This window comes from Bubalus bubalis, chromosome 14 (genome assembly GCF_019923935.1).
Source record: "Bubalus bubalis isolate 160015118507 breed Murrah chromosome 14, NDDB_SH_1, whole genome shotgun sequence".
NCBI classification, from domain to species: Eukaryota; Metazoa; Chordata; class Mammalia; order Artiodactyla; family Bovidae; genus Bubalus; species Bubalus bubalis.
Window position 1 is genome coordinate 7,226,281 of NC_059170.1, and position 23,262 is coordinate 7,249,542.

Here is a 23,262-nt window from a genome sequence, read left to right on the forward strand (position 1 = left end):
CCACTCCAGTGTTCTTGCCTGGAGAATCCCAGGGGCGGGGGAGCCTGGTGGGCTGCCGTCTATGGGGTCGCACAGAGTCGGACACGACTGAAGCAACCTAGCAGCATAGATTAAGAGGGATTCCTCTTATTTGTCAGTGCACATGTGTCTACTGAGCAGCTACAGTGTGCCAGGCTCTGTGTTAGGCATTAGGATGGGCAAGAGAGAACCAACATGGCATTTACATTCCAGAGGGTGAGAAGATAATATACAAACAAACAAGTCTGAGACTTTTTCAGAAAGTGACAGCCTCTATGGTAGAAACAAGTTGAAAGTGAAAAGTGTTAGTTTCTTGTCCGGCTCTTTGCAACCCCATGAACTGTAGCCTGCCAGGCTCCTCTGTCCATGGGATTCTCCAGGCAAGAACAGTGGAGTGGGTTGCCATGCCCTCCTCCAGGAACAAGATAGTAACATGACAGAAATGATGGGGGTGGGGCACAGCTTTTGACAGGTGGTCAGGGAGGCCTCTCTGAGGATGTGACTTTTAAGCTGTGACCTAAATTTTTTGAGATGAGCCCACAACCTAAGGAAGAACATTCTGGGTAGAAGGAACAGCCAGCGCAAAGGCCTGGAGATGGAGAGGGGTGGCCTATTTGAGACACCAGTTTAAAACATGAGGTGAAGTTCAGTGGTCTGAAGGGCAGTGAGTAAGAAGAGGGGTAGTGGGGAAATGAGGCCAGTGGTGAGAAATGAGGGCCAGGGCGAGAAATTCATTTTTTATTTCAAATGAAATGGAAAACCATTGGAGAGTTTTAAGTCCAGGAATGACAAGATCTGTATTTTAGAAAGATCTCAGTGGCTACCATGAGAAGGATGCTTTGTAAGAGGAAGCTGGGATATGAGTTTGCAAGCTGATATTGGCCAGGATTTTGGTGGTAGCAGAGGAGATGGAGTGAAAGGGGTGAATTGGAGATGTATCTTGAAGGTGGAACCAGTGGAACTTTCTGATGGATTGGATGCTCAAAGTGAGGGAAGCACTGTAGTTTCCAACCAAGGACAGCTCTGCCCCCTCCAGGGGACATTTAGCAATGTCTGGAGATGTTTTGGGGGGGCTTCCCAGGTGGCATTAATGGTAGAGAACCCCGCCTGTCAATGCAAGAGACTTAAGAGACACGAGTTCGATCCCCAGATCAGGAAGATCCCCTGGAGGAGGGCATGGCAACCCACTCCAGTATTCTTGCCTGAAGAATCCTCATGGACAGAGGAGCCTGACTGGGGCTGTAGTCCATCGGGTCACAAGGAGTCAGACACGACTAAACGACTTAGCACAAAAACATGCAGATGTTTTAATGTCACACTAGGGAGGGGATGCTGCTGGAAACCAGTGGGTGGAGGCCAGGGATGCTGTTAACCATCTTCAACGTGCAAGACACCCCCAACCCGCACAATGAGGAATGAGGCAGCCCCAACATCTCTAGGGCCAAGGAGTCAAGCAGCTTGGTGTAGGGTGATTGGTGTAGAGAAGACGAGCAGAGAAGGTTTGGAGGAGGGAGGCTGATCCAGAATTTAGTCTGGAGATGTGGGGTGTGAGATGACACTCGTCCTGGGTGGCCAGAAGCTCACTGGGTGCTGGATACACAAGTCTGGAGCTGTGTGGGGCTGGCAACTGAAATTAGAGAGTCATCAGTGCATCCATGTTATTTTAAGCCTTGGGACTGGACATGATCAGTTAGGGAGAATGTGTTTTGTTCTCTTGTGGGGTTTCCGCCCTCTTCCCTCCCCACTGCAATGCCTGTCATGCATCTATTTGATGAATATTTTTAGCACATCCCACACTCTCACCTCTTTATGACGGTCCTGAGAAACTCCCAAAGGCTCAGGCTGAAACCACTGTCCCCCCCCCCATCCATCTCCTCATTGCTCCGTGATTAGCAGACAGAGCTAAACAGTCATCACTCTGCAACAGATGCCCTTGGGAAATTGCTTAAGTTCATAAGGATCCTGGCCCTTAAACAGGCAGCACAATACCTCCTTGGTAGAACAGCTGTTAGCCTGGTCTCCAGAGCGTCTCCTCCAGCCCAGACCCAGACTTCATGGAATTCTCTCTAACCAGCAGCCGCCACTGTTTTGAATTTTCCACGGTCTCTTATTATGATTCCAAAACACACGTTGCCCAGTGGCCCTGGCTTCTGATGTGTAGCTTCACCTTGCAAAAGGCCTGGATCCACGGCTTTGCACACCTGGGCCTCACTTCAAACTTGGATGAGTTCTATCCCAAACTCTAGAGTTGTTATGAAGCAGGGCTTGTGTGTGTGAGTTGATGGGGAGGGCCATCCCCAGGGACCATGAGCGGTACCCAAGATGTGTTTGGCCAGGTGGAAGCCAGATGTGTTAGGGGAAGAATGCTGCCAATAGCCTTTCTTATTGAATCAAGACCAGGGCCCCAGTGGGTGACTTGACCCACCTTGGCAGCCAGAGAAGGGGAGTGTTTTCTTAAAAAACAAAAGTCCAGGAGATGTTCATGCTCTGGTAAAAATTAGATCTTCCAAAAGCAGCATTTCTGGCATGTTCCAGAGACAGGCAGTGTCCACAGACTTCTGATTACAGGCCACTTACCTCAATATTTCAGAGAACAGAAAAACCTACTAGAGTCTTAGTGGTTTGGAGTCCTAATCATCTGAGTGTGAATCAAGATGTATTCACTACAAGTAACAGAATTCCTGGCTGAGGGTGGCTTATACAATAGAAAACACTTAAATCTCACATAACAGGAGTCCAAAGCAGGGGAGCCCAGAGGCCAATTTGTTGGTAAAATAGTGTCATCAAGAACCCAGGCTATTCCTAGCCTGTTTGTCTGTCCTCAGCCTGTCTTTGGTCTTTGTTGCTTCATGATCTTAGATGGCTGCCACAACTCCGGACATTACATCCCCATCAGTTCGGTTCAGTTGCTTGGTCATGTCTGACTCTTTACAACCCCATGGACAGCAGCACACCAGGCTTCCCTGTCCATCATCAACTCCCGGAACTTGCTCACACTCATGTCCACTGAGTTGGTGATGCCATCCAACCATCCCATCCTCTGCCATCCCCTTCTCCTGCCTTCAATCTTTCCCAGCATCAGGGTCTTTTCCAGTGAGTCACTTCTTCACATCAGGTGGCCAAAGTTTTGGAGTTTCACCTTCAGCATCAGTCCTTCGAATGAACACCCAGGACTGATCTCCTTTAGGATGGAGATAGTTGAATCTCCTTGCTGTTCAAGGGACTCTCAAGAATCTTCTCCAACACCACAGTTCAAAAGCATCAATTCTTTGGCACTCAGCTTTCTTTATGGTCCAACTCTCACATCCATACATGACTACTGGAAAAACCATAGCTTTGACTAGACGGACCTTTGTTGGCAAAGTAATGTCTCTGCTCTTTAATATGCTGTCTAAGTTGGTCATAACTTTTTTTCCAAGGAGCAAGCGTCTTTTAATTTCATGCCTGCAGTCACCATGTGCAGTGATTTGGGAGCCCCCCAAAAAATAAAGTTTCTCACTGTTTCCATTGTTTCCCCTATCTATTTGCCATGAAGTGATGGGACCAGATGCCATGATCTTAGTTTTGTGAATGTTTAGTTTTAAGGCAACTTTTTCACTCTCCTCTTTCACTTTCATCAAGAGGCTCTTTAGCTCTTCTTTGCTTTCTGCCAAAATGGTGGTGTCATCTGCATATCTGAGGTTATTGATATTTCTCCCAGCAATCTTGATTCCAGCTTGTGCTTCATCCAGCCCAGTGTTTCTCATGATGTACTCTGCATATAAGTTAATAACCAGGGTGACAATATACAGCCTTGACAGACTTCCTTCCCAATTTGCAACCAGTCTGTTGTTCCATGTCCAGTTCGAACTGTTGCTTCTTGACCTGCATACAGATTTCTCAGGAGGCAGGTCTGGTGGTCTGGTATTCCCATCTCTTTCAGAATTTTCCACAGTTTATTGTGATCCACACAGTCAAAGGCTTTGGCATAGTCAATAAAGCAGAAGTAGATGTTTTTCTGGAACTCTCTTGCTTTTTCAATGATCCAGTGGATGTTGGCAGTTTGATCTCTGGTTCCTCTGCCTTTTCTAAAACCAGCTTGAACATCTGGAAGTTCACGGTTCATGTACTGTTGAAGCCTGGCTTGGAGAATTTTGAGCATATTTTGCTAGTGTGTGAGATGAGTGCAATTGTGCAATAGTTTGAACATTCTTTGCATTGCCTTTCTTTGGGATTGGAATGAAAACTGACCTTTTCCATTCCTGTGGCCACTGCTGAGTTTTCCAAATTTGCTGGCATATAGAGTGCAGCACTTTCACAGTGTCATCTTTTATGATTTGAAATAGCTCAACTGGAATTCCATCACCTCCACTAGCTTTGTTCATAGTGATGCTTCCTAAAGCTCATTTGACTTCGCATTCCAGGATGTCTGGCTCTAATCCAGTGATCACACCATCATGATTATCTGGGTCGTGAAGATCTTTGTTGTACAGTTCATCTGTGTAGTCTTGCCACCTCTTAATGTCTTCTGCTTCTGTTAGGTCCATACCATTTCTTTTCTTTATTGTGCCCATCTTTGTATGATATGTTCCCTTGGTACCTCTAATTTTCTTGACGAGATCTCTAGTTTTTCCCATTCTATTGTTCTCCTCCATTTCTTTGCATTGAAATATTCCCATACAAAATGGGACTAGAAAGCAGGACTCCTCGCTATCTCTTTTACTTAGCAAAATTCTTCCAAGGACACCCCAACACCAGCAGACTTAGCTTTATGCTTCACTGGCCCAGGGTTGGGTTTTATACTCACCTCTAAGCCAAACACTGACCAAGGGAAATAGTTTTTTTATGTTTGACTTAGCTCAGTGGTTCGCCAAATTAGTGGGCCAAACACCCTCTTCTTATAGCAAATGTATTTTGCCCAGTTTCCCTGAAGTAAATTCATAGGTTATATAATCTATCTGCACATATATTTTAATAATAAAGTATCCGGACAGTAATTTAAAGGAAAACTAAAAAGGAAATTGATTTATAATTAAGCTATATATTGAGCCTATGAACACTTAGCACAACTACGTCAGAGGGTGTAATGAAGCAGATATTCACACTAGGGCAAAATCATGGAGATCTGACAGCTCGGAATGCGGTGAGATACGTACAGATGTTTGGCTTTGACAGCTCGAAGACCACCAGAGCTATGGCCATATGCAATATGCTTTTCCAAAATAGAGAACGGTCTACCGAAATTTCCGAGTGAAACAAGCTACCGTCTTCCCTCAAGTTCCCTAGTGGTCATATTCCCAGAAGACTTAGTTTAGGATAGAACCACACAAAAGCATCTTTGGTGTTTATATGCGAAATGGAGTTAATGTCTAAGGTCAGGCAGTATAAAAAGCTGTTTCACCTCCGTGGATGTTTGGCGGGATGTTAGAAAGTTGTGCTGCAGTTGGGGTGATTCTTCACTGTGTGTAGCACTGTGAATTATCCACGTTTCCTGCACCCCCGCTAGACAACAGAAGCATCCCCCAGTCACATGACAACCAAAAACTCACGAATTCCTGAGAAACGCCTCTTGGGACAATTTCACACCTCTGAGTCTACTGGCTTAGACTAATGCTGGTTGTTGCCAGAGGGCAGCAAGTTCCATCCCCTGAAAAAATTGGGTCCTGTAGACCAAAGAACGACCAGAAGGGGAGGCATGTGCAGTTTCTGCCTCAGAGTTCTTCCCAAGCTCCTTTCTGCCCCTCACCCTCCTATTGACATATTCCTGAAATGTCCCGGTCAGTCCAGCCAGTGAAATAAATCCACGTGGTTGGCATGCGTTGGCCTCTGCAGTGAATGGGGTGATGAGTTCTTGGGCTAACCTAGGTATCGGTGGTTTCCACCTGGGCAGGAGATGAAGCTGGTACAGGTGATTGCACAGAAGAACTCACTGAGAACCCATGTGTCATAGTGGGTAAGGGCATGGACTCCAGAACCAGACTTCCTAGTTTGAATCCCAGCTGGGCCACACAGAAGCTGGGTGGAGCTGGGCAAGTCACTTAGCCTCTGTGAGCCTCAGATCCCTCTTCTGTAAAACGTAGGTAATCCCAGTAGCATCCTCCTAGAGTTACTGTGAAACACCAGAACAGTGTGTGGGCACATGGGACATTGCCTCAAAAGGCAGATTTTACTATTGCTTTTATTTGTAGATACTTTTTAGCTTTTTTGAGTTGAGATATAATTGACATGTAACACTGTATTCATTTTAGATGTATACACATAACGATTTGATATATGTACACATTGCAAAATGATTACCCCAGTAAGTTTTAACATCCATTCCACACATACTTAGTTTTGTTTTGTTTTGTTTTCTATAAGAGCTTTTCAGATCTACTCTGTTAGCAACTTTCAAACATACAATGCAGCTTGTTAATTATAGTCACCACGCTATAACTCACACGCGTGAGACTGACTTACTTTATATCTGGAAGTCTGTGCCTTTGACCCCCTTCACCCGTTTCGCTTATCCTTCACCCTCACTTTTGCAGCCACCAATATGCTCTCTATCTGTGAGTTCAGTTATGGGTTTGGTTTTTTCGATTTCACTTATAAGTGAGATCATGCAGTATTTGTCTTTCTCTGACTTATTTCACTTAGTATAATGCCCTTAAGGTCCATCTGTGTTGTCACAAATGACAGAAGTTCTTTATTTTTATGGCCGAATAATCCACTGTAGGTGTATACCACATTTTCTTTGTCCACTCATCCATCGATGGGCTCTTTGATTGTTTCCATATCTTGCCTGTTGTAAGTAATGCTTCATTGAACATGGGGTGTACAGATAGGTTTTTGAGGGATTTCATTTCCTTAGGATAAATACCCAGAAGTGGAATTGCTAGATCATGTGGCAGTTCTATTTTTAATTTTCTGAGGAACCTCTACACTGCTTTCCATCATCGCTGCATCAGTTCTTTTTAGCTTTGAAGTGCTTTTACACCTAGCGTCCTGTGTGGTCCTTTGAGCCACTCTGCTTATGAGAAAGGCCATTGGTCTCCCTCCTACTGCTGAGGACCGTCCAGCTTAGCAAGGCGGCAGCAGGCTGAAGGCATAAGTGGGCTCAGGGCTTGATTCTATGACTTCTGAGCTGATGAGCTGTATCATGTTCGCCCCCCCCACCCCCCCGCCCTGCACCAAAATACAGCTGAAGTTGGAGGGCTCCTGAAGCAGGAGAGTAAGTACCTTGATGGAGTGCATTTCTGCAAAGTCACAATAGGGCTTGCGGGGGGCTGGCAGCTCCTCAAAACAACCCTCCCTCCAGCGGCCCGCTGCCCCCACAGTAAAGTCTACCTGGCCCTGCACCGCCTGGCCTCCACTTCCGTCTCACTCCACACCCATCTGAGTGCATGACCCCCAGACACACTGGCCTCCTCTGCGTGCTGATCCCTCTGTCAAAAGTGCTGAAGTGAGAGCTGGAGAGAGAGAGATGTGGGTTCAGGTTTTCCTTACACCGGGCCCGCGTCGCTCGGTTCCATGACCTCCCTGGCCCACGTGGGCGTTCACGTTCCTCTTTTGTTGCTATACTTTGTTCACACCAAATGGCCACCCTTCTAGGGGCAGTACGTTGCAACTTCATTTATTTTAATGATAATAAAATCTAGTATCTATGGGGTACTTATTGCCAAGCGTTTAATCATCAGGAAAGTGTTCGTTGCTCAATCATGTCTGACTCTTTTGCAACCCCACGGACTGTAGCCTGCCAGACTCCTCTGTCCACGGGATTCTCCAGGCAAGTGGAGTGGGTTATCATTCCCTTCTCCAGGGGATCTTCCTGACCCAGGGATTGAACCTGGGTCTCCTGCATTGCAGGCGGATTCTTTACTGTCTGAGCCACCAGGGAAGCCCTTTAATCATCATGACAATCCTTTTAACCAGGGCCTGTTATCTCCATTTCAAAGTTGAGGAAACTGAGGCAGAGGATGTGATGCCCCCACCGGAAAAAGGAGCTTGACTTGTCCGTCTTTATAGCAGTGTACCAGCTGTTTGAAACTGATTGAAAGAATGAATGAATGATGTTCTCCCTAAGTGTTCTTCTGAGTAAAGCCACCGGCCCCAGGAGACCGAACGTCTCAACTCACTGTAGGAAACCTTCCAGTCGCAGGAACAGGCTCTCATCGGTGTCATTCCGGGTCCTTTAGCTTTGCGTCTGCTGTGTAACACATCACTCCCAGCTCAGTGGCTTAAAGCAATGATTATTTCTAACAAGACTATGGGTTGCCAGCTGGTTCTCGATTTGAGTGATGCCAGCTGGAAGGTCCAAAATGGCTCCACCCGAATGGCTGCCAGCGACTGTTGGTCCAGAAACGGTGCTCCCATGGGGCGGTCAGCTGAAGGGCTCCATCCTCCTCCACGTGGTTTTTCCCCATGGCTGCTTGTACCTCCTCACAGTGTAGCGTCTCAGGATAGCCCGACATCTAAGAGCACATATATAAAAGCTGCCAGGCCTTCTTAAGGCTTCTTCTTCAGAAGTTCTAGGGGTCTAGGGGCAGGAGTGGCTGGCAGCCTCGTGGAGGAGGGGTTCCAAGGAGATAAATGCCCCCCTGCTTTTTCTGTTCTTAACGTTCCATTTGAGGGTCAGGGGCCCAGTAAGAGAGTCTGACTGGCCAGCTTTGGTCATGTGATCACCCTTTGGTGACATGGCAGGAGAGGGTGGGGCATCTTAGCAGGAGAGAGAGAATCCTCCAAAGGAAATTGGGGTGCTGTTGTCAAGAGAAGGGGACCAGATGCTGGCCAGAAAGGAGGAGTTAGAAACCTCTGCACAGCCCCTGAATAAGGGGCTCTGCCCCAGGATGAGCAGTCAGCATTGTAGAATGAACGGATGGAGGATGGATGGATGAATATTTTTCAAGTCTGGTATAAGTGTATGCCCAAGTCTGCATGATGCTGTTCCAGGCAGGGGCACCATATTTCAGGCACTGCTAGGGGGTTGGGAGCCCCACCTTCATTATGTGGGCCAAAGCTAGCTCCCAGAATCCCGGCCACGCTCAGCATCTTCACTCCAAAGATGGGGCTGATTGAAGCTGGCCCTTCAAAAGGAGAGCATGCCCGGTGGTGACGGACCAGCCAGCCCAGTAGGTGGGCTCTTGCCTCCCCACCGTGGACGCCGGGAGCCCGGACCCCACTCCCTTTCTTCCAGCCACTGTGCACCTAGATACCCAGTACACCTTGTGACACCCGATGAGTCCCCCAGAGACTGATCCCAGCTCCAAGAACACCTCTGACCCAGGCGCTCCTCCCCTGTGGCAGGCTATTTCCAGCTGCTGCTAATTAGACAGCACAGCACGCCAGGGTTGGGAACAGATCTGTCATTCGACATTCTCCCTGACTTCCATCTCTAAATTTAGCGGGTTATTTGGTAAAAGTTGCTTTAGACGCCCTCCCCCGCCTGTGAGTACAAGCTTCTCAAATGATTGTAAGCTTCAGGCTGTTTCCAAGGTGAGCTAATGAGACACACATCTGCTAATAGCAGGGCGTGATGAGTGAGCAGGGTACACATGGCTGCAGATTGGGTGAAAGGGGAGAAATAACTGGATTATAAATACCGGGCAGTCAAAATAGCCTTTCACCCCTTTAATGTGTATACAAAAAACTACAATCTCTGAAAACCTAAATACAGGGTCTGTGAGGGTAAACAGTGCTGAGAACAGGTGGGGTTAACACATGGGAGGGGGTGGGACTGGAATCGCCAGCCCTGGCCATGGCTGTCTACACCGAGAACCAGCCCACAATTAGGCGTGAATAATGACTCTGTTGAGGTCCGACTTTTTATTGCTTTTGGCCAAAGGCCTTTTGCAGAAATAACTCTGTAGCTTGCTGCCAGGGAAGCTTTTGTCTACAGCCAAGACAAAAGAACAAAGAACAGAGGTGGGAAGAACTGTATCTGATTCCTGTTTCCCCTAAACACCCAGGAAGGGTGGCAGGTGTGGCCTACCAGGAAAGCGTGGGCTGAGGGCAGGTGGCGTGCAGCCTCACCTATACCAGGCTGCCACTCCTGCTCCCTGCTCCCGCCATTCTGGTCTTTGCTCTGATCTTCACACGGACCCTGCTCGTTCCTACCACAGGGCCTTTGCACGTGCCTTTTCCCTTGCTTAGAAAGCATTGCGCCCACGACTGACTCTCTACCCCACCTCTGGTGTCAGCCCAGACACTACCTCCCAGAGGCTTCCCCTGATTTCCCCTATCTTATCATCCTGACAGCTCCTTACAAGGCTCTTAAGATCATCAGGGATTCATCTTCATTGGTTAAATCTGTCTCCCCCACCAGAATGTCAGCTCCTTCAAGACAGAGGCCTGGCCTGCTGTTTCCCAGCATCCCACACAGCACTGGCACAGAGTAGGTGCACAGAAAAGACCACACAGCTTTGAAGGGCTGCAAATGGGCCCCCAGGCAAGCTCCAGGGGAGCTCTGTTTGACCTGCTCAGTGTTTAAAATGTAGTGACTGTTTTGATTCTGCGAACGGCACCTCCACCCCTCCCTGTGACCCTAAACCCTTGTCACTCACTCCCGTCTCTTGCCTGGGCCCTGCAGGCATTTGGGTTTGTGTCCTCACTTTAGACAAAGGTCACGGCACGCGGGTGTGTCTCCACAGGGGACCATTACATCATCAGACTTCCTGTGAGCCAGCCCACCCGCCTCCAGCCCACCTGGTCCCACTGAGTGGATTGAGTCTTGGTTCCTGGTGGGCGGGACCCAGGGGTCCTCGTCTTAGGTGTCCCTGCCCCGGCCATTAAACTCTGAGTCATCAAGGAGGCCTGCTTCGCTTGCAAGAAAATGTCCAGTGTCCTTGGCAAGCAGGAATTTAACCGTAATGTCACTGTATTTGTTTCTCTGTGCTGCTGTCTGTTTATGGCTGGGGTTCTCACCTGGGGGGCGATTTTGCCCCCCACCAAGGGACATTAGGCAATATCTGGAGACATTTTTTATGTCACCATTGGGGGTGGGTGCCTCTTGTGTCTAACAGGTGGCGGCCAGGGGCGCTGCTCAACGCCCTGCAATGCGCAGCCGCTGCAGAGGACGACGCAGCTCCGAAGCCAGCGGTGCCCGAGTCGAAAGACCCCGGTTTAGCGCAGGTGGCGCTCATTCCCCGCGGAGGGAGAACACTGCCTCTGTAACTGCGTTTACTGAAATAAGAAAGGGGGCGAACAGAAAACTATCCAGCACAAACGTGAGTGCAGGTGACGAGCAGAGCTTCCGAGACCCTGACGTGGGGTGCTGGGGTCAAGGTCAATCAGGTCGCCCTTTCGGGAGCTGAGTGGACCATTAGCTCCACGCCAGAAGCCCCTGCCCATCTTCCCAGAACATTCCTGGCAGCTGCCTATCAAACCCTAGCGGTCAATTCTGGGAGAAGCAACATGCCCTTGGGCCGAGTTCCGAAAGGTGAGGAGCTGTTTGCAGCTCTCCTGCCCAGCCAGGCTGTCTTAACATCCCTCCCAAACCCAGCCCAGCAGCCCCTAGCTGAAGTCTCCCACCAGGACAAGCCAGAAGCCCACCCATGTGACCAGGGCTGACAGCTTCGTGGCCTGGGCAGCCTCCCAGTGGATGGTGACCCTGAGCAGAGGGTCACGGCTCACATCAGCAGGAGGAAAGGACCTGGGGAAGTGAGGGCCAGTTCCCCAAAATCAGATCACCCACTTCTGTTTGGGTTCCTGTGTTGAGGAGGTGGCTTCCTTTCTACTTACAAAGAAGGGACTTTTTAAAAAGCAGGAATAAGTCAATGTTTTCAATGCAGATCTAACTGGGGCACCTCTGTTCTCTGAAGTGGCACAGGAGGAGAGGCAGTTATGCGTTCACGCCTGGGGCAGCTCGCTTTCTGCCTCTTCTGCTCCTTTCAGAATCAGCTGAGCACAGGCCCCATTGATCTAACCCCTTTGGGTCGTTCACAAAAGAGGAGAGGGGTTGGGGGAACCTTCCGGTCACCCCAGGACTTCCTGAGGCTCGGGGATCTTTGATATGGGCGTGGGCACGAACTCCAAAGCTTGGCAGGTGCAGACAGATGGAATCTGACTCAGACGCCGTTTCACTTCCTAGAAGGGTGACGTGTGCAGGGGGGAGGCTGCCACCCGCTGCCGTGCCCGGGCCTCCTGTGTTTCCTCGGGCCCACAAGGTCACCACCCCGTGTTGAGCTCCAGTGTGGTCTTCTCATTGCTCTGTCTGGAGGTGGGCCATGCCCCATGCCCCTCCATGAATGTGGCCAGGCTCACGTATCACTGGTGACCAGTAGAATGGTGGGAGTAATGCTGGGGACAGCAGAAAAGTGAGGTTCGGTCAGAAGAGATGAGGTCAGGACTTACCTGATGGACCAGTGGTTAAGACTTCAAGCTCCCAAGGCAGGGGACCTCGGTTTGATCCCTGGTTGGGGTACTAGATCCCACATGCTGCAATTAACACCCAGTACAGCCAAATAAATTTTAAAGAGAAGTCCCACCCAGGCTGGTGGGACGCTCACTTTTGGCGCCCTAAGCTGCAGAAGAAATCAGTCACCAGCCTGAGGCTGCCATGCTGTGAGGAAGCCCAGGCCACACAGAGAAGCCCCCTCCCACCCCTGGCCCAAGGCTCCAGCCCACAGCCACCAAGCTCAGGATTCAGGTCCCCAGCTTTTGAGTCTTTCCAGCTGTGGCCTCAGGCACAATAAAGCAGAGACCAGCCCTTTCTGCTGTGTCCCGCTAGAATTCCTGAACCCAAGTCCCTGAGCATTAAAAAAAAAAAAAAAAAAAAAAAAAAGATTTCCACTGTGATGCTTGGAGGTAAATTGTTGCACAGAAGTAGTCACTGGATCACTCGGCATGTGCCGGTCTTCCCTCTGTTCAGTCAGCCATTCACTCACTCATCCAGCAATATTTAGAATCTCCCTTCTCACCCTTTCGCTGCTCCTACCCCGGTCCAGACATGGTCCGTGGCCGTCGTCTCACTGGCCTTGGTGTGACCACCCTCGCTCCTATTATCTGCTGTCCACACACAGCCAGAAGGATGCTGGTAAAACCTACATCCAAGCACAGCATTCCTGGGCTAGACTGTTCCAGGTCCCCCCTCACTCAGCTCCACCCCAACCACACTTGCCCCCATGATGTTCCTCAAACACCCCAGCCACATTCCTACCTCAGGACCCTTGCATTTGTCTCTGCGCCTGGAACACTGTTCTCCCGAATATCCACAAGGCACTTTCCTTCACCTCTTGGAGGACTCTGCCCAAGTGTCCTCTCTCAGGCCTTGCCACCCTCCTATTTAACGATGCAAGCTCCCCACACCAGCACTTCCCACTCCCTCCCCTTAGGACTCATCACCTCGTGTGCTTGTCTTTTATTTTGGTGTCTGATCCACGTCAGAGTATTCATTTCTGGCTCCTCAGCACACAGAACAGGGCCTGATGTATAGTTGTTTAGTCACTCAGTCGTGTCCGACTCTTTGAGACCCCATGGACAGCAGCACTCTAGGCCTCCCTGTCCATCACCAACTACTGGAGTTTGCCCAAGTTCATGGTCATTGATTTGGTGATGCCATCCAACCATCTCATCCTCTGTTGCCCCTTCTCCCATCTTCAATCTTTCCCAGCATCAGGGTCTTTTCCAATGAGTCGGCTCTTTGCATCAGATGGCCAAAGTATTGGATCTTCAGCATCAGTCCTTCCAGTGAACCCATCAGTCCAGACCCAGGACTGATCTCTTTTAGGATGGACTGGTTGGATCTCCTTGCAGTCCAAGGGACTCTCAAGAGTCTTCTCCAGCACCACAATTTGAAAGCAGCAGTTGTTCGGCTCTCAGCCTAATTTATGGTGCAGAGTAGGTTCTCAGTAAATATTTGTTAACCTGAAGAACTAGCGCCCACGGGGCTGAGCCAGGGGCTGAAGCTATGGAGTGAGAAAGAGACAGCCCCTACCCGTGCAGAGCTTCTGGTGGGGAAAACAACTCCCTGCAAGATACAAACTTGAGCAGAAGAGTGCATCGAGGAATCAGACACGGTGAAGGGTGCTCTGAAGAGAACAGACCTTGGATGAGGCCAGGAGTCAGAGAGGGAGGCCTCTGCAGGGAGGGAGGGGAGGAGGACCTCCCTGTCTGCTTCAGGCTCCACCGGTCCTGAGTCCCAGGCTGTGCCCGGGGAACAGTCTGTTTTTCTTGGCAGGCGAGGAAACTGGGGCGGATCAGAACCAGAATTCAGGACTCCCACGCTCACATTTCTTCCCCTTTTCTGCACCACCTTCCTCTCGTCAGCAAATAAGGAGAAGGAGGGTCTGCCTGTGATAAGGCAGAGCGGGGCCCAGGCCAGGGGCTGGCGGCTATGTCATCAGGCGTCTGTACATGGAGGCAGATGGTGTTGGGAAGCCGCCTGAGTCAACTCTCTGCCCCCAGCCTGCTCTACCGGTTGGGCTCATTCGGTTGCAAGTGACCAAGAAAGAAATTCCGAGTGACCTAAGAGAACAAGAGAATTTGATTCATGTCCTTAGAGAGTCGAAGTGTGAGAAAGTGACCCTAAAAGAAAGAAGAGACCTCAAAGCCGTTGCAGGACATAGCAGAATCCCTGGGTGCCTGAAACAAAGACCCCGGAGGTGGATCTTCCTCCTTTGGGCTTGGCCAGATCCACGGTCTCAAATGTTGGCAAAACCCAAGAACGTTCTGTTTCGAAGCTGTGTTTTCTTCTGCGTGGTGCCTTCATCCCACTCTGCATGAGGCGAGACGGCATCACTTCCCTCATCCTCACGGTGGACCGACGTGGACCAAGGTAGCCAGCTGGAAATAAGAGGTACCTCTTCATAGTCATACCGAAGCACCTGGATTACTCTGTTGGGCTGGTCACTGAGGCAGGGGCTTCAGAAGGCTCGGATGGGCTCAGGTCTGATAAGGGCTCTACTCAGATTTGAGTGTGAATTATATGGTGGTATGCAAAACACTTTGATGCTCAGCTTCTCAAGACTTCAAATATATCATTTTTAAACTTTCTTTGAGCTTGCTCTATAATCCATGATCCCATTCTAAGAGTTTACCTGTGGTTGATCATTATTTCCAATCATGTTTTCCGACACTTTTCACCATTCGCTGGACTCTTTCGACTCCAGCTTCTGATATGTTGACTCCTTAGAATGTCAGCTCCATGAGGGCAGATACTTTTTTTTCCCACTGTTTTATATGCAGTGCCAAGAACTATGCCTGGTACAGAGCAGGCGTTCGAGAGTCTCTTGGCACCTGAATAGTTGTGCAGGCAACTGGGTTCTTGGGCTGTTCTCTTTATGCCCTAATTTTCCTTTCCAGATCCTGAGTTCTTGTCTTGAAACCTGATCTTTCCCTCCATCCTCTAAGGACCCTTCTATTTCCTGTCCTGTGGGTTTGGTTCTCTGCCTCCTGCTGAAATTCCAAGGACAGTTACAGAGAGCCCCCTGACCCTTGGACTTGGCTCAGGGAGACAGAGAGTCTGTGGACTGTAGATTGCAGGAGCTCCTGTCCTTTCTTTGACAGCCCTGGAGAGGAGAGAAGGACGGCCAAGCTTCCTCTCCCCAGAAAAGGTAGATACCGGGGGAGTACAGGGTCTACCAGATATGCGTGTGTCAGCCTCTGTCTAGACAGTTTCTAGGCTTGCAAGGCTTGGGACCGCACATCTCACCCCTCCCACACTGCCTGCTACTTGCTGAAGCTATTTCCCCTGCCTGAGGCACTCTGTCCTTTGTGCCTTCTTCAGAGTCCACCCAAATCCTGTGGATTTTTCAGAACTTTGTTCCTCTTAGGCTTCTCAAACGTTTCTCTGTAAGGACTCCACGCAGCCATCCCTGCCTGCCCGCAGATCAGCAGTTCCCTCTTTCCCTTCCTGTTTCTACAACACACTTAACCTCAGCTTCTAGTATCATATGTCAGTTTCCAAGTAAACGGAGGAGTCAAGAGAGGACTCTGGGGTCAGGATATCTGGGTGTAAATCTCGGGCACGCTATCTGCTTGCTTTATCAGCACAGGTGCCCTGCAGGAAATAGATGGTGCCTCCCACAGAGATGTAAAATGAATAATACAAATCTCTGGGGCTAGGGGACAGTGGGGGCCATTCGCTGGAACCTGGCAAGAGCCACCCACAGGAGCCGTGGCCTTCAGTAGAGTAATAGAGGGATATGCTCCGTTCATAGCAACTGGACAGGGACGATACCTGGAAATTACCCAGGCCTTTCTCTCCTCCCATCCTCCCTTCCCTGGGCAGCATTTCCTTTAGCACAGAGCTCGTTGATGTGGTCCAGCCAAGTGAACCTCCTGGGGCACAGCGAAGAGAGGAGAGGAGACGGGGAGGGGGTCAGTCAAGGGATAATATTCAGCATCCAAGCAGCACGACCTTGGGAAAGTTCTCGAACCTCTCCATGCCCTCAGCTTCCTCACCCACAATTGGAGCATCCTAACATTGTTGTTGATGGATAAGGCAATGGCACCCCACTCCAGTACTCTTGCCTGAAAATCCCATGGATGGAGGAGCCTGGTAGGCTGCAGTCCATGGGGTCGCTAAGAGTCGGACACGACTGAGTAGCTTCACTTTCACTTTTCACTTTCACGCATTGGAGAAGGAAATGGCAACCCACTCCAGTGTTCTTGCCTGGAGAATCCCAGGGACGAGGGAGCCTGGTGGGCTGCCTTCTATGGGGTCGCACAGAGTCGAACATGACTGAAGTGACTTAGCAGCAGCATTGTTGAAAGGTGTCCTGAGTTAACACAGGAAAAGTGTTTAGTATTGGCCGAGTTCTGCAATAAGCAGAATTAAATAATTAAAATTTAATTGTAATTCTTCCTCATTTTTCCTCATTATTCTTTTAGGGTATTTACTGTGTTGATCTGGGCATTTCCTGTTGCAAATGACAGCCCCAATTCAGATCAGCTTAAGCAACAAAGGGCACTTGTTTGAACCTGTAACTGACTCCAAGGTGCTACTTGGTTTAGCCCACCAACACCAGCATCCTCTCTCAGGCTCCAGTTGGTAGCTGGGCTGGGTTTACCCCTTTCCAGCTCTCGGTATCCACCCTGCTGTTTCCTACTTCTCTCTCATTGGCCAGGCTTGGATCACGTGTGTGTCTCTGGGCCAATCATTGGAACTAAAGAGATGGAATGTGCTGACTGGCTCCACTTGGGTCACATGTTCTAGCCTATGTTCAAACTGCACATAAGCAGAAAAAGGGAGTGATCAGTGCCCCCATCTGAGTTTCCCTGGTGGCTCAGATGGTAAAGAATCTGACTGCAATGCAGGAGGCCTGAGTTCAGTCCCTGGGTTGGGATGATTCCTTGGAGAAGGGAATGACTATCCACTCCAGAGTTTTTGCCTGGAGAATTCCATGGACAGAGGAGCCTGGCAGGCTATAGTTCATGGGGTCATAGAGTCAGACACGACTGAGTGACTAATGGTACAGATGTGAACAAAGCTGACCAGAATCCATACCATCAAAGAACTGACATTCTTGTGGGGGAGACTGACAAAAAAATAAGTAAAATATGTAGCTGTCAGAGGTGGTAGGTGCTCCTAGGGAGGGAAGAGCTTTCTGTTTTAACCTGCAGAGGTGAAATTTGAGCAAAGACCTGAAGGAGGTGAGGAAAAGGCCATGAAGAGATCTGAATGAAGGCTCTGGGCAGCGAGGACAGCACATTCAAAGGCCCTGGGGTGGGGACATGCCTGGCTTGGGCAAGGAGCAGCACAGGTGCCATGTGACCAGAGTTAAGTGGGTAAAGGTGGGGGGAGTGGAGGTGATGAGGTCAGAAGGGGATGGACAGAAGGCATAGGGTCTTCTAGGCCTTTTGGAGGGCTTGGGAGTTTTATTTGGCATGAGATGGGAGCCCTGGAGGGCTCTGCTGTGGAGGAAGGCAAATTTTGTCTTTAACAGGATCCTTCTGCCTGCTTGATAGAAGGAGCTGAGTGTGGAAGCAGGGAAACAAATGAGGCTGTCATAACCCAGACAGGGTTACCCTACCACGTAACCATAATACTTATTTGTAGAGTGAGTGAAGGGAGACATACGCGGTCTGGCTCTCTGGACCACGTAGGCGGGACCCATGTCTGAGCCAGGGGCTCTGGGGATCTCCACATCCCAGTCTCCTTTCTTCTCACCTCCTGTCCCATCAACTCCTGCTTCCACTTCTGCCTGCTTCTTCCTCTCCCGCTGCCTCTCCCTGGGCTGCCCGACTGCTCCCGAACTCCTCTCAGCCATTCTTGTTGAGTTTGGGGATCCTCAGAGGAAAATAGCCATGTGGGTCTTCCCAGACAGGCCCGCATGAGGGCCCAAAGCTATGATACTGAGACCTGCTCCTCTCTGCAAATCAGATAAATCCAGAAGCAGGAGTGCTGTTTCTGAACACTCAGGGCATTCGGCTTTTCCAGTGATGTCTTCTTGGGCCGATTTGGCTTTGCCAGGGTCTGTGAGGAAGACACAGGATGAAGAGCAGGAAGGGAACCCAGCTGGTGGGAATAAGCAGAAGGGTCCGAGGGATGGACAAAGTGTCACTCAGCTAGGGTTGCGCAGATTCACCAGATATGCTCTCACTTCAGCTTCTCTGAATCTTTACTAAGAAGGAGAAAAATGGAGGCAGAATCCCTTGCGTCATTTTAATTGATTTCTCCAGCATCTAGAGAGGGGCTGGCCCCAGGCCAGGGGAAGTGGGAGCTGGGGGAATTCATCAAAAATCGACCTACTGATGACTTGAGCTGATGAAGTAATTAGCTCCTGTTATTCTCTGATCTCTGGTCGTGGAGTTTTGACTCCCATCCAGAGGATCAGCATCCTGGCTGGAAGGTTAGAGCTGCCCGGGAGCAGAGAGGAACAGCCTAAGGGTCCCAGGAAGAGTCCAGCCAACCGTATCCCCCAGCTCCACCCCCCATCTGGTCCAGGCCCCATGTTCCTCCGTATCACAGGCCCAGAGCCAAAAAGACCCTCCAAGGGCACCTGGCCTCCTGCTGCTTCAGAGGCAAATGAGGAAACTGAGGTTGGGAGACCTTTAGAAAGTTACCCAGAAATCTACTTCCAGGAGGTTCTTGTTGAGCTGCTTACTCCAGCCAGACTGGGTTTGAACCCCATCTCTGCCCCTTGTTTGGCCATATGATCATGGGAGAGTGTTTTCATCATAATTCTCTGTGCCTCAGCTTGTTCATCCATAAAATGGGTATAATATTGATGGGCATATATGCTTATTAAACGAGTTGATATGTTTAAAATGAGAGTTGCTGTTTGTAGGGCTTCCCTTAGAAATTCTCTCCCTATTATTTTATCATTCAGTGTCCATCTGAAGGAACATAAATGTGCATTTTTTAAATTTAACTGTAGTTGATTTATAATATTGTGTTAGTTTCAGGTGTACAGCTTCAGGTTCTTTTCCACTATAGGTTGTAACAAGATACTGAATATAGTTCCCTGTGCTATAGAGTAAACCCTTGTTGTTTATTTCATGTATAGCAGTGTGTCTGTTAATTCCACACCCCTAATGTGTCCCTAAGCCCTCCCATTTCCCCTTGGGTAACCATAAGTTTGTTTTCTATGTCTGTGAGTCTGCTTCTGTTTTGTAAATAAGGTCATTTGTATCAGTTTTTTACATTCCACATTAAGTGATACCAAACGATCATCGTCTTTCTCTGGCTTGCTTCTCTTAGTATGACAATCTTTAGGTTCATCCTTGTTGCTGCAAGCGGCATTACTTCCTCCTTTTTTGGAACTGAGTAGTATTGCATGGTATAATATATCCCACATCTTTTTTATCCATTCATCTGTCGATGGACATTTAGACGGTCCCCATGTCTTGGCTTTTGTGAACAGTGATGCTATGAACATAGAATGCATGTATCTTTTTTAATTATAGTTTTGTCCAAGTGTATGTCCAGGAGCAGGATTGCTGGATCATATGATAACTCTTTTTTAAGGTTCTAAGGAACTTCCATACTGTTTCCACAGTGGTGCAACAATTTACATCCCCACCAACAGTGCAGGAGGGTTCCTTTTTTTCCATGCCTTCTCCAGCATTTATTTTTTGTAGATTTTTGATGATGGCCATTCTGAAAAGCATGAAGTGATACCTCATTGTAGTGTTGATTTGCATTTCTCTGATAATTAGCGACTCGAAGCACCCTTTGATGTGCCTCTTGGCCCTCTGTATGTCTTCTTTGGAGAAATGTCTATATAGGTCTTGTGCCCATTTTGTGATTGGGTTGCTTGCTTTCGTTGTTGTTCAGTCATCAAGTCGTGTCTGACTCTTCGCGATCCCATGGACTGCAGCATGCCAGGCTTCCCTGCTTGCTTTGTGAATGTCCATTTTGGAGGGCCAACTGGTATACCAGTCAAGAGCACATTTCAAGTGCAAAGCACAAAGCAGTCTTCTTTGTTTCCCGAAAGGGGGTGGGACATGGACTGATAACATGATCAAGGACCCCCTCCCATGATCCAGGGTAATTTCAGGACCACTAGAATCTTCGGCATGTCTCCTTTGAACTCTCTCAAGCCTCCCATTACCTCCAGCAGAAAGTTTCCCGATGGTGCTAATGTGCTTTGTCGCCTTTCAACACCTGCTAATTTCCTGCACAGAGACAGTGCAGATGTGGGAGCCGCCAGCCCAGGGCTCAGCTTAGAGCATTAAATGTGAACCAGAAGCTGTTAGATGGGGCAGCCCGATTTCTGCTCTCTTTGACTTTGTGTGGTTAGTTCTACAGGGAAGGGATGCGGCTGTTTTATTTATCCTTGGGTAGAAAGTTTTCTCTTTCAAAATACTGTGCTGATGCCTTTTTTTTTTAAAGGATTCTTTTGATGTGGACCATTTTTAAGGTCTTTACTGAATTTGTTACAAATATTGCTTCTGTTTTATGTTTTGGGTTTTTGGCCGGGATGCCTGTGGGATCTTAGCTCACAGACCAGTGATTGGAACTGCGGCCCCCACGTTGGAAGGCAAAGTCTTGTCTGAGTGACAGAAAAAAGCCATGCATCTGAGAGCAATTGGGAGGATGGGGGAGAGGTGGGCAGGGGCTGGACCCCCCCCCCGCCACCACCCCATAAGGCTTGTTGGGAGTTTGCATTTTGTACCCTGAGCCCTGAGAAGCCAGGGGAGGGTCTGAACAGGTGAGTGACAGGGCTGGGACTAAGGTGAGCTGATCATCTTACACCTGCCCACCTAGAGTGAGAGCCCCTTCAGACCTGGAGCCTGAGAACCTCCCTGGTCTCACCTTACCCAGGCCTTGTGAGTTGCATGTTTGGATCTGAATTTTAGGAAGACCCTGCTGGCTGCCTCTGAGAGGATGGAGGTGGGAACAGCAGGTTGGGGAGGAAGTGGGATTCCCCATAGGCAGCTGGTGCCATCCCCGGGTAGGGTCACACAGACCACACACCCCCCACTGCGGACCCTGGCGTCCTCGATGAGTTCCCTGAGCCCTGGCTTGGGGCGAGGCAGGGTTCCCAGTGACAGCAGGGGCAGGAGGAGTCCTTCAAGGTCGTGGGGACGGTGACTCAGGCCGACAAGCTTGGTTTCCTCCCAACACGTCTGCTTGTTCACTCTTTCCCTCATTTTAAATAGATGAGACCAAAAGGTCTATATCTGGACAGGAGTTGAAGGCTCATTTCCTCAAGAAGTTAAAAAAAAAAAAAGACTGCAGAGAGCAAAGAGCAGAGCGAGATCTGAGACCTGCCTGAGACCAGGTTAGCCACCCCGCCTTCCTTCTCCCGCCCTTTACTGGTGACCCCATCTGACCTGAGTCAAGGGGCTGACCAGGATCACAGGGGACTTGACGCTTCTCTCCCTTCAGCTGTTGAGCTCTCAGTTTTCTCTGTTGTCATTTTGTTTCACAACTTAAAACCAATATGGACATCTTACCCTATCACAGGACCTACTGACAGGGGACCTTTGTGAACACCCCCCACCTTGGGTTGAGTTCTTCAACAGTCATATATCCCCATTTTATTCATGGGGAAACTGAGGTTCCTCACTGGCTTGTTGATGGGGAGACCCAGCTGGTGAGTGATGGAGCTAAGACTGAAATACAGAGTTGCCTAGCCCACAGCATCAGCCTGGCTGGTCCAGACCAGTCCCCGAATCACACGCTACCTGAGAGCTGGGGGTGCATCCGCTCATCTCTGCATCCTCCGCGGCACTTGGCGCTGGCAGAGAAGAGATGACCAGAAATGTCTGCTTTCCCAGGCTTTTTCCTCTCCTTTTACTGTGGAGTGATTTCTCTTGTGTTGGTCAAAGGGTTGGGAGGCAGGCCGACTACCTGACTTGGGACCTGGGCTCACACAGACATATCCAGAGGATGGCTGAGTCCAGGGGAGGAATGCTGTCTGCAGAAGTGGTGTCCGGAGGCTTTCCTGCCAGCCAGGAAAACCTGAGCCAGTTGCAAATAACTTTTCTTGCAACTTTAACTGAATTGGGTGTTTGCTCCGCTGTAGCTATCACTGATCAAAGAAGTTCTCTCTGCCCCTGCCAGAAGCCATCGAAGATACCATCATGCAACCTGTGGCCTAACTCGCTTCCTCTTCCTCTAGGTCCGTGAGTAGAGAGGGAAGAGAAACAAATCCGCGGAGCACAGCTCCAGACTCCTGCATCCCTCCAGAAGCAAGGGGGTCCGCGGAAACATAACATGGCCCCCGCCGGCATCCTGCTTTGCTTGCTCTCTGCAGCGGTCTTCTCTCTACTGGATGGAAGTGCGGCCTTCCTGTCCCACCACCGCCTGAAAGGCAGGTTTCAGAGGGATCGCAGAAACATTCGTCCCAACATCATCCTGGTGCTGACGGACGACCAGGACGTGGAGCTCGGTAAGCACCCAGCTGCTGGCAGGCAGCATCCCCCAGGCTCTCCGTGCCAGGTCTCAGGCCCCTGATGCAGATGCTTGGGTTGACCCTGCAGAGTTCACGTCTAATGGACTGAACCGAGTCCCAGGGGTGGCCCTGCACACGGGGATGCACAGCTGGGTCCTCAAGGTTAGGGGCCTCCAACATTTTCCTAATGAGAACCATTCCTAGATTCCTCCAAAGTCCTAAGGAAAAGAGATGTTAAGACCAGTTGATGACTTGCTGTCCAATTTCTACTGAGAACCTACCACATTCCAGGCCATATTCTAGGACCTGGAACTTCAGTAATGAGTGAGGCAGGCATCGTCTCTAGTCTCATGGAATGCGGGAGACAGATAATCAAGGTCATTGCTAGTTCATATGGAAGATAATTTAAAGAAGGGAGAAACGTTCTGGGGTAACTGTAGAGGATTCTGGCTTGTGGTGATGGTCGGAGCTACTTTGGATTAGTAATCAGGGGGGGCCTCTC

The 23,262-nt window shown here is 49.5% G+C and overlaps 1 protein-coding gene across 7 annotated transcripts in view; it reads left to right on the forward strand.

Moving 5' to 3' along the window:
- SULF2 (sulfatase 2) overlaps positions 1–23,262 on the forward strand; it is a 126,961-nt gene that overhangs the window by 6,339 nt on the left and 97,360 nt on the right. For 5 of the 7 annotated variants that reach the window (XM_006072283.4, XM_006072284.4, XM_025263329.3 and 2 more), the window contains exon 2: positions 22,488–22,757. In XM_006072283.4, coding sequence (XP_006072345.3) covers positions 22,583–22,757 — 175 coding nt within the window. In that variant the 5' untranslated portion in view covers positions 22,488–22,582. Of the gene's footprint in view, positions 1–14,234; positions 14,771–21,623; positions 21,645–22,487; positions 22,758–23,262 lie in introns of those variants that run through there. The other 2 variants (XM_025263330.3, XM_044927562.2) reach the window with 2 other exon arrangements.